An 11,904-nucleotide genomic window follows, 5' to 3' on the forward strand; every position below is an offset into this window, starting at 1 on the left:
AATAATGAGAGTAGCAATACCAGGAGGGGAAGGGGAAGGTGGGGGAGAAAGCGGGAACTGATCACAATGATCTGCATATAACCCCTCCCTGAGGGATGGACAATAGAGAAGTGGGTGAAGGGAGACATCGGTCAGTGTAAGACATGAAATAATAATAATAATTTATAAATTATCAAGGGTTCATGAAGGAGGGAGGGGGGGAAGGGGGGATGAGCTGATACCAAGGGCTCAGAAAGAAAATGTTTTGAAAATGATGATGGCAACACATGTACAAATGTGCTCGACACAATGGATAGATGGATGTACTGTGATATGAGCTGGATGAACCCAATAAAATGATTAAAAAAAAGAAAAGTATCACCCCCCCAAAAAAAGATTACAGCCTGCCATCCCTGTGGGCCAGTTCTGCTCCATCCTGTAGGATGGAGAGTTGGACTCAGTTCCGTTATCATTACAGTGATCTCAGTCATCACCAGCTTTACTTTGGCTAGCTCTTTTCACGTCTTTCATTTTCTGTTTTGTTTCTTTTCTTCTCTCTTTCCCCAGTCCTCCCTACTCGCCCTTCTGCCCCCAGTATTCATTCTTCGTTGATCTCTGTATTTGTATAGTCATAGGCAAACATATACAAGTAGACATATGTGTCAAGAATTGTAAAAGGTCTGAGGTCCTTAGCCTACTTAGAAGCTAATACTTTAGCCTGTTGTATGGATGTTGGCAGACGACATGTGCCTCCTGGGTCAGAGACAAAGGGCAATTCGCTACGTATAGCAACAGCCAGAGTCTCCGCATTTATGCCATTCCTTTATTTCCAGGCTCCCCTTGGCGAGGCAAAGAGCGCCTTGACTCACAGCTAGTTGCCCTATAGGTCACAGTCTATAAATATCCACTCAAGGAACATGACAATTTTAGCATGAACACTCACCCAGCCAGGCCTTTATCCCTGGGTACAAATATTATCTTTATTGTGCTGGACAGTAAAACAACAAACAAGCAAAACTTGCCTTTTTTTTCTGGCAATACCTCTGTCTTCCAAAACTAGGCACTCTACAAACATGCTTGAGAAGACAGTCCAGCAAAAAGGCAGTCAGCGCGTTGGCTCACAAAACATGCAAAGTGTTACAAATGTGAGAGAGCTGTGGGGAACGAGACACATATATTTATTCATTTCTCAGCACCGACTCTTTGAAGGCTTGCGACCCGCCTGACACTGATTTTGGCATTGAGGATACAGCAATGACCAAAACAGGATCCCCTTGCCCCCAAGTCCTCTCTTTCATAGAGTTCAAAATCTAAAAGGGGCTAGAGATAATCCAAAATGACAAATAAGCAAATTATATCCCACTGGTGAGTGTCAATGAGAAAACTTACGCAGTGCCAGGTGATGGGGGAAACTCACGTACATTTGTTGTGTGTGAGATTTGGACCCTTGTTTTAAAACATTGGGATCATATAATGTTTATTGAATACTTTCTATGTGCTAGACATTGTTTTAAGTGTTTTGCAAGTCACACTCAATTACCCTTGACATAAATGCCTTTTGAATATTGTGTTAGTCTGGGTAGACTCGAGAAACAAATCCACAGAAACTCATATGTGTGTAAGAGAGAGTTTTATATAAAGGGTAATTGTACATTAAGAAAGCAATCCCATCCCAGTCCAGTCCAAGCCCATGAGTCCTATATTAGCCCATATGTCCGATACCAATATGTAAAGTCCTCTTCAGACTCACGAGACACATGCAACGATGCTGAATGCAGAACGATCACAGGCGAGTGGGTAGAAAGTCTTTGGGTCCAGTGGCGTTGGCATCTCAGCACTGGCAGGGGTCTTCATGTGGCTTCTCCAGTTCCCAGGGCACGGGTTCTACCAGCATAGTGCCATGTGTCTTGTCAGTAGAGTGTGTCTCGGGGAGTGAGCCGAGAAAGAGAAGTGTTTCCCGCCTCCAAGGAGAAAAATACAAGAGTTCCCAGAATTCTCAGGAGAAAGCCATGCCCACACAGAGGTCTCATTGGCTATGAATCTGATCAACAGAGTAGAGTCCACCCCTTTACTCTTAATCTTTTTACGTCCCAAATTGACACCAGATCATGTAACTGCCACAAACATTGTAATAAATGCCTCTTTTTTGTGGCATTTGTCAGATGAACAAAATAGGTTTCAGGAGGACTGAACAATTTGACCAAGACAACACAGTTGGCAAGAAGAGGTAGACTGAGGATTTGAAATGCAGTAATCTGGTTTCTGAGTTCAGGATTTTAACCAAAATACCAAACTTCTGTCTCAATAATAACTATTTTGGATCCCTTGTTATCCTCGCTTAATAGTACCTTTCCTGATATCCATATTTTTGAAATGACTGAGTATTCCTTGATGCTGGCACACAATAACGTCTTAAGGACTCTACTATTGATTAATATTTGATTGGTTTCCAGTTTTTTTGCCCTTAACACACTGCTGCAATGAAGTTTTTTGTTTGTTCTATTATGGTAGTGCTTTTAACTCTATGACCAAGGCTTTCAGGAGGCAGATTGCTGGCTCAGAGGGCATATACATTATTAATTTTGATAGATGTTTATCAGAGACTATTATTTTAATACTCTCTGTAGTAATCCCCGTTCCTGTCAACAATGCTGAATACTCCACATTCCTGCCACCCATAGTTACAATCCCTCTTTTTGATTTACCAGCGCCTGAGTATAAAGTAATCGCTGCTTTCATTTGCATTCCCCTGACTACTGAGGTTGGGCTTTTAAACCCCAGTTCATTGGCCATTCTGAGTGGTTTCTCTGTGAATTGCTTTTTAGGGCTACCATTCTTTTGTGTGTGTGCACATTTTTTTAATCACCTAATTATCCATTTTCTAGGTCTCTTTGTAAACTATAAACATCCTTTCTGTTTTTGACTTGGGATATTTCCCCCTTAAATCAGTCACTTATTTATCACTTTTTTTACAGTCCTCACTGGGCAAATTGTCTTTGTCCTAAGCTTCCGCCTTCTAGTAATGCCATGGGCTATGCTGTTTTATTATTATTATTTTAAAAGTTTTTTTTAAACAGAAGGGACCAGTAAACCAGGTGTTACTAGCTACCAAACTACAACCTTCTCTATGAAATGAAGGAGGCTGAATGAGCTTCTTTCTAACATTCTCTACACCCTCCAAAGTAATTTGTTCTAATGGTCACTAACATGCCATCAGACCAGAACTAAGCAGCACAAGGTTAATCTGGGCAGAGGCATTAAGGCCTGGGTGCTGGTGATTGCATGTCCCACACATTTCTCAGTGACTTTTCCAGACAGCATTTTGGGTAATTCAGGCCATCTCTTGGCAACTTGATTGTAAGTGAGTCACATGAGTCATACATAAACCTCTGGTCTCTTGAGCAGCTAATTAAGACACTCCCCGCCTCAAACTCCTTTTCCATCTGGTTAGCCTTTATAGGAAAAATAATGAAGAAATTATGTTATGTCACAGAAAGATTTGTTTTGGCTCCCAATTTTCCAGTTGACACTCCAAAATGAATAATTTCCTAACTATAAATATGGAAAGCATGCTGGATTTTTAAGAACCTTGCATTGGGAAAAATTGAGACCACTGTTTTACATCCTTCCCTTTGTGGCAAATGCTCACGCACCTCTCCCACTCAAAGTTCTGTGCTGTTGGATGAATGTTGTGCTCTCTGACTATTGTTTAATGTGCCGGTCTTTCCATTGTTCGTTCCATCCATCCATCCATCCATCCATCCATCCATCCATCCATCCGTCCATCCAATCTTTTGTGTTTTCAGGAGTCCATTTTATTTTCTTTCACCATATACAGATCTTACAACTGTTGTAAAACCTTTTACTGTGATAGATCCTTATATTTCTCTTTGTTGTAAACTATGGAGACTCTGAGCGTTCATAAGCAATTAGGTGACTATATTGTCTTGCATCTTCCCATGTTGCGTTTGTAGTTTCCTTACAAGTTGAAGCGTTGTGAGAGATAACTCTGTGGACCCTGGATTCCCCTGCACGGACGGAAGACTAGAACACCACTTAGTAAACGATGACTCTTCATCATTTTATTTTCTGAAGAATTGTATTTTTTTAATGTTCAAGATTCAAAATCTCAATCCATGCATTTTTAACAGATTCCCAGTCAATCTTTTCTACAAATACGGCTCTGATATTGGTTACACTCTTCATATTGTATCAGCATTCTCATTATATCTGTTTTCCAGTTGTTTTGTTCCCATTAATTTAAGCTCAGAGACCCCCAGCCTTCTCGTTATTGTTTTAGAGTATTTGTTCTCTATTTGACTACACACACACACACACACACACACACACTCACACACTCTACCCCATTAGTCAAGGGGGACATTTGTTGCTTTATGGGTTAACGTACTATTTAGCTAAAAGATGACTTGAAGGCATTATTTCAGGTAAAAGCCTAGAAGCAGGGGTCCTCAAAGTTTTTAAACAGGGGGCCAGTTCACTGTCTCTCAGACCGTTGGAGGGCCGGACTATAGTTTTAAAAAAACTGTGAACAAATTCCTATGCACACTGCACATATCTTCTTTTGAAGAAAAAAACAAAATGGAGCAAAGACACCCAGCGGCCTGGATAAATATCCTCAGTGGGCCGCATGTGGCCCGAGGGCTGTAGTTTGAAGACCCTTGGCCTCAAGGAACATCTCAGGGAATAGTCTCAGGAAGTCCTACTTTCTCCATGGGTCAGTAAGTCTGGATTTTTGCTCTGTTCCACATTGTTTTCTTTCTGTCAGGATGCATCTACTGTGGTCTTGATCAGAGCAACGGGCCTTGACCGCGCATCATACCATCTAGTTCTTGGCCTTGACCGCTGTATCGTATCACCTAGTTCTGCTGCCAGGGTCAAGGAGGCCATGGTTCACGTGGACAGTCTTGTAGGCGGATTCCTTCTATGAGTCTTGGTTTTATGATTTCTTTCTCGTGCTCCAGATGAGTAGAGACCGATAGTTGTACTTTAGATGGCCATTCGAAAGCTTTCAAGGACCCACATGCTGCTCACTAGGCTAGGATGTAGAACCTAAACTTTTGGAACTATATTAGGCCAAAGGACAGAGTTGTCTCATGCGCCTATGACTCTTAAGTCTTCAGATTCAGAAAATAGATCCTCATTATGATTGGTTAGATCTAAGAAGTATAATTCTCTATAGCCCTTATTTGTTTTGTAACACACACACACACACACACACATACACACACACACATGGGAAAATTAAAAAACATATTGTTACTAGGGTTTTAGTTCATACATGGAGGGGTTTATTCAGAACAAAATGTGTTTAAACATGTCTCTGCTATCAGTTTGGGATGGCTACAGACAAGTACTCTCTGTAATACACTTAATCTCATAAGGGTGCCTTAAAAACATACTTCATCAAAGGAGTGGCTTCCAAGGGGTTCTACAGGGCCAATTAAATTCTAGGCACAGAGGTCAGCTCAGAAGGTCATTGCCATCTTGATAGATTTTCTAGAAGGACACAGGATAATCGTGGGGACTTATGAAGAAGTTTTAAGAAAATGAAAACTGCATTGCTGAGAATTGGGCCCGGAATATTGTGCCAAAGAATTTTCCCCCTACATGACAATATGCCTGTTCACTCTTCAAGGATGGCAAAGGTGGCCTTAGGAGAATTTCTTAGGAAGCCTTTACCCCATCCACATTACTATCCTGATCTTGCATCTGCAGACTTCTTTTTGTTGTTGTTCCCCAAATTCAAAGAACATTTAAAAGGATCACAATTTGAGTCTCTTGAAAATGCCCAAACTTCCGTGTGGATGGGATGTAAATTGAAGTGCGTAGAATTCTTCAGGGAAGCAAGAGAGGGGTGGAAGCTACTCACATCAGAAGCGTATTGACCGAGATGGAGGCTATGTGGAGAAACAGCAGCTTCACAGTTTGATATTTTTGTTTAAATGACTTTTGGAGCAATAATTTTTGGATTACCTTCCCATAGAGATGAGTGCTAGAATGGAGAGGAAAAGGCCCTGGCCTGTGAGCTGTAACAGTGGCTCCCCTGGGAAAACAGTCACTGAGCAAGAGCAGTAAAACCAAAATAGTTTCCTGAATCTTTTCTCAGCCGGCCTCTTGGGCCTATAAACGATGTTTCATAGCCTTAATGTAACAGTGTGGAAAATTTGGCAACATCTATAATCTTCCCTTAAAGCAAATGGAAGGTATTGTAAGAGCTAGTTACTCAGGGTCTTGTCACATGGCTTCACATTTTCACACCATTTGGTGAGATTACAATTCTTATCTCCTAAATAAGAACAAATCAGCATGACATCCAAAATAGTCTTATGTGTATCAAGTAAAACAGAACCTTTATTTTAATTTTTAAACAGTCCTGGGCAAGGACTGTGTACTTCAAAGGGCTAAATGTACATTTGGAACGCTACCTAGCTAGAGCAGTAAACTGACGCTGATTGAACATGGGGACGGGATACTCAGCATTCTCCCTTTGCCCTGTTTTCATGTGGAGTACGCCACGAACACTCTACTTTCATGTAAAGAGTTAAGCCACAAGGTGATAGATGAGAGTTCTAGAAAATGTCAGAATGTGGCAAAGGCCGGAGTGGATTGAATTCATTGTCTTCTGTCTGGAATGTTGAGAATGGAATGAGGACGACAGTCACTCACAACTGAGTTTTAAATCAGCAAAGACTGAATTGTAGTTAGTGTAGTTTTTATAATTGTATACATTTATTGCTTATCTAACAAACTTCGGTGTGGAAGACATTGGACAACCAGGCTGTCTCTGGGATCCTTTTATGAAAGAGAATTGGGATCAGTTGTTTGAGATTTCTGGACAGATTTTGTACTGGTAAAGTGAGGGAATAGGCTTGGATGTCTTTTTTCTTTTTTGTTATATATATATATTTTTCCTTTAATTGTTACTGTAAACTCTTTCAGAAAACTTCAAAGGCATTTTAATATGCAGAAATCTAGTTTAAAACACAAACAAAATGTATAGAGATGAAGATTAGACTAGAGTTTGAAATAACTAGTAAGGATCTGTTTAAGCATGGGTACTTTAGGAAGAAAATACATTTCCAGAGATAACATACACATTTTATCTCAATGCATGATTTTATTTTCTTTAACATCCTTTTTGCTTCAAGATGATGAGATATATATTTCAGTTTTCAAAAGCCCAACAGGTTGCTATGCTTCTAAGATCCTTATCATTACAATCCTCAACTTAATTCCCATTGTCTTTCCTGGATTAATATTATTTCCTAAATTAAAAAATATTAATGCGATAATTTAGCAAACTTTTGGGCTAACCACTTATGGAATCTCCTATTTAATCCAAATCACTTCTAAGTAGAGAGATTTTGTTGTAAAGAGACGACATTTCATGAGCGAATATTCTACAATGCATTTATTTCAGATTTCAGGAACATTTTCTTTCTTGTTTTTTAAGATCATTTTATTGGGAGCTCGTACAGCTCTTATAAGAATCCATCCATCAGTTGGATCAAGCATATGTTACCATCATTATTTTTTAAGCATTCGCTTTCTATTTGGACCCTTGATGTCAGCTCCTCAGGAACATTTTCTTAAAACCCCAATTAAAACATTTTCGAAGGTTTTATTTCTTATTTTTGGCTTCGTCTTAGATCCTCATGGCTCTCAGAAACACATAATCTTAGCCATTTATTATGACATCTTGATTAATAGATGAAGAAGTATGAGGAGAGCCACTTCATCATGTGTCTTAAAAACAAAGAAACACCCCCCCCACCAAAAAACCCCCAAACCTTTGCTATCTACTCATAGTGACCCTAAAGGACAGAGTAGAACTGCCCCACAGGGTTTCCAGGGCTAAATCTTTATGGAAGCAGACCGCTCCATCTTTCTCCCACGAAGCAACTGGTGGGGTCATGCTATCGCCCTTTCAGTTAAGCACTGACGGCTTAATCACCAAGACTCTCTCTCTGTTGATTCAGACTCATAGTGACCCTATAAGATCGAGTAGATGTACCCCGGTGAGATTCCAGGGCTGTAAATCTCTATGGGAATAGAATGCCTCATCTGTTTCCTGAGGTTTCCAACTATGCCCTTAGCCCCTGAGCAGTCACCCACGACACCACCAGGGCTCCCATGTTAACACTAGGAGCTCTCACATCTGAGCCCAGGATCACCTGAAGGTTTATTGAAGCACAGACTACTGGGCCATGTCACCTGAATTTCTCATTCTGTAAGTTTGGCATGGGGTCCAAGAAGAGGCATCTCTCTACTGAGTTTCCAATGCATTATATTGGATAAATCTGCAGCACAAGACTTCTCTAAAGTGTTGAAGAGGAAGGATGTTATTTGAGGGCTAAGGTGTGCCTGACCCAAGCCAGTGTATTTTTAATCCCTTCATATGCACGTGAAAGGTGGACATTGACTGAAGGAAGACCGAAGAAGAGCCAATACATTTTAGCTGTGATGTTGGTGAAGACTACTGAAAGTACCACGAACTGCCAAAAGACCAAAGCCATCTGTCTTGGAAGCAGTCCAGCTGGAATGCGCCTTAGAGATAAGGATGGCAAGACTTTGTCTCACATACTTTGGACATGTTATTAGGAGAGACCAGTCCCTGTAGAAGGACATCATACTTGCTAAAGTGGAGAGGCATCAAAAGTGAGGAAGACCCTTGAAGTGACGGGCTGGCACAGTGGCTGCAGTGCACTTATAAGAACGGTTGTGAGGATGACATAGGACTGTATGGTGTTTTGTTCTCTTGTACATAGGGTCACTTGAGTTGGAATCTACTTGATGGTACCTAACAATATCAACAACCAAATTTCCATAGGCACCCTGGTAGTGCAATGTGCTAAGCTATTCTACTCATTGCTATGGGGTCATAGTGAGTCACAGTAAACTCAATAGCAGTAGGTTTGGTGCAAAAGTTCTAGGTAATGCTGATGCTCCTGGTCTGGGTACTGAGCTTAGAACCACTGCTTTGAGACAGTTCCTTCACCAATCAAATCAAGGAGCTTATTTCCACTCTTAGGTGAACATCTTTCAAATATTCTTCTCCCCCCACCCTTTCCCTAATCCATTCTACTTAAACTTAACTTTAGAGTTTTCCAACTTTCTAAGAAAGAGACACATTCTCCTCATGCTTTCCGTAAACATGTTCCCTTGTGTCTTTATCCTGTTGAGTCACCAAGAATGAAAACTCTGCCACAAAGAGGAATAGTGTTTCGACCTCACATCCAGCACCCCACCCATCTCTGGCTTCACTCGTGTGTTTGGCTTGGAGCCTTGCAGCGCACCCTCTTGCGGGTGTTCTCTGACATGCATTGTACAGAGTAAATCTCAGATCTACTTTCCTAATACATCATATAAATACCTCTTAAGCTTTTTCTGGTAGACTGTGCAGATCATGATTTGACTCACATGGTTTGAGTAAATATTTAAAAACATATAATCCTGTATGGTAATGCCTTTGAAATGGGATTTATTATCATCCTTATATATCACAATTATGTACTGACATACATTTATAAAATCAGCGAGGGTTGAAATAAACCTGGAACACAGAGGACACGGTACCAATGAAAGAGAGTAGAAGCTTATCAGAGCAGCCAAGTTGCATTCAACAATCATTTCTTAGAGGCCGATGTGTGCCGAAGACCAGGCTGGAGTTGGACTGCACAGAGATGAGTAAGAAAAGCCCACTAGAGGCTGACAGGCAGCACAGCATGAGGGTGAAAATCATGGCATTTGGAGCATGTGGGACTGACTTAAAACCCCAAACCTACTGTTTGCTGGCTCGGGCAAATAGGAGAGGTTTTTGCAAGCTCATGGAAAAATGGAATGAAAAGAAAGTAGAAAGTTTCTACAAAGGTTTTGAAGCCCCTTCATAGGCAAACTCTGTGAACTTGACTTTCTTTTAGCTGTGCCATGAGAATAAAAACACCCAAATTATCCTGCGGTAATTCCTATAGATTCTGGAGCCAGTTCCTGGGGTGAGGCAATCGCTCAGCAGTGACCTTCCTCATGGGAGTTTTCCTTCTTTAAGCTTCTGCTACAAGGGTAGTGCTACTGTGAAGGCAAGAACAATAGTTCTAAGGAGCTCCTAAACTCATATCATCTAGCTACTACCCTTATCATAGGCATTTGGGAAGCTCCTCATTAGCGCCAATATAGACTGTCTGTTTTTCCTAAGTTTTAATTCCCCGAATCCTTTCTTGCATCAATTACTGGTCCTGTGGTACAAATGTGATTGTAGATGGCATCACCCTCGCTTACAGTTCTTCTGAGTGGATATTGAAATAAATTAGAAAAGATGAGAATTTTCTTAGGTGTGCTCTGATATTTCAATAAATCCAGTGATCCTATAAATGTGATCTCGTAGTTTATAGCAGAAAAGAATGATAGACTTAATATACTTATAAAACCGAGAATGTTGCTAAAGTGGAAATTTTCACTGTGTTCATTTGTTTGAGTTAGGTTAAAAGATTTGCTGCTAGAACAAGAATTAGTTGTTGCATCGAGGTTGTTTTACAAGTGGGGGTAGTAAGACATGGGGAAATCTGGGAAAGGAAAGAAAGGAATCAGATGCCAAAGGTTCCCACATTCAAGAATCGTTTGCTTATGGGGAAAAAGGAAAATCCACAACTACCCCCGAGAGCCTGTCTCGTTTGTTCATCACGAAAGCTGAACACATCACTGAGAATGGTGTGTTTTATTTATTGACTATTGTGTCTTAATTCCCACAGAAAACCAAACCCTTGATGACAGAATTTTCCGTGAAGTCGACCATCATTTCCCGGTATTCCTTCACGACGGTTTCCTGCAGAGTGCTGAATAGAGCTTCGGAGGACCAGGATGCTGAGTTCCAGATGCAGATTCCAGCTGCGGCCTTCATCACCAACTTCACTATGTAGGGACGCCCTGGACGGAGCCATCTGTGGAGGGTGGCCAGGGTCATGCCGAGATGATGGGAGGTCTGCCAGCCAGTTTTTGGCTACGAGAAATTACAACCCAGAATATATGATACAGTGAAGCCTTTGAGAGTTGAAGTTTAATAGGACTGCCTGGTTTTTCTAGGTCTTGCAAGTGTTCTACCTTTGGTAGTGTGTGTGTGTGTGTGTGTGTGTGTACACACTTTTTATTGTGATTTGGGTGAAATTTTACAAAACAAACTGGTTTTCCATTCAACAATTCATGTACATTTTGACACGTGATCTTGATTGCAATCCCCACAATGTAATAGCCCTTTTCCCACTTTCTTCCTGTTACCATTTTTATTAGTCCATCTTTTATATCCCTTCCTACCATCCGAGCTTTTTCTGTAAGTAAATGTGACCCTTTTGATCTCCTATGATGAATTGTTCTAAGGCATACATACCTCATCTTCTAGACCTCCCTAGAGGCTGAAAATGAGCGAGAGGGGTGAGTTCAGCTCAGGCCTGAAGGGAGTCAAATAAGGACCATAGTCTTGGGGGTTCCACTAGTCACTATTAGACTGGTAGGCTGGACTTAAAAAAAAAAGATTGTTGTTGCACATTTTTCTCTCATTCTGTCTAGGACTTTCTTTTGTGATCTCTTTCAAAGTAGTCAGCCATGGTAGTTGGGCACTATCTAGTTCTTCTGGTCTCGGGGTCATGGACGTTTGTGGTCTATTAATCCTTTGCACTAACCCTTTGTTTCCATGAGTTGTTGATTTTCTGCTCTTATCTTTGCTCTGGATAGGGAGAGACCAGTAGTTGAATTGCACCTTAGATGTAAGACACCAGTTGCTACTCTCCATAATGGAATATACAACACTGTGTTTGTGGACTATGCGATGCCAATTGACTTTAATGCTCTCCTAGCAGTAATGACTCATTGACAGGGAAGTATTTGAATTTCCTCCTTTGACAGGTTTCTGCCTTA

At 40.9% G+C, this 11,904-nt stretch overlaps 1 protein-coding gene across 1 annotated transcript in view; it reads left to right on the plus strand.

Moving 5' to 3' along the window:
• ITIH5 (inter-alpha-trypsin inhibitor heavy chain 5) overlaps positions 1-11,904 on the plus strand; it is a gene marked incomplete at its 5' end in the record, with an annotated part of 125,102 nt that overhangs the window by 30,826 nt on the left and 82,372 nt on the right. The window contains one exon of the mRNA XM_045285585.1: positions 10,746-10,909. Coding sequence (XP_045141520.1) covers positions 10,746-10,909 — 164 coding nt within the window. The remainder of the gene's footprint in view (positions 1-10,745; positions 10,910-11,904) is intronic.

The sequence above is a fragment of the Echinops telfairi genome, unplaced genomic scaffold, assembly GCF_000313985.2.
Source record: "Echinops telfairi isolate 266 unplaced genomic scaffold, ASM31398v2 ScPeMD7_7473;HRSCAF=8511, whole genome shotgun sequence".
NCBI lineage: Eukaryota > Metazoa > Chordata > Mammalia > Afrosoricida > Tenrecidae > Echinops > Echinops telfairi.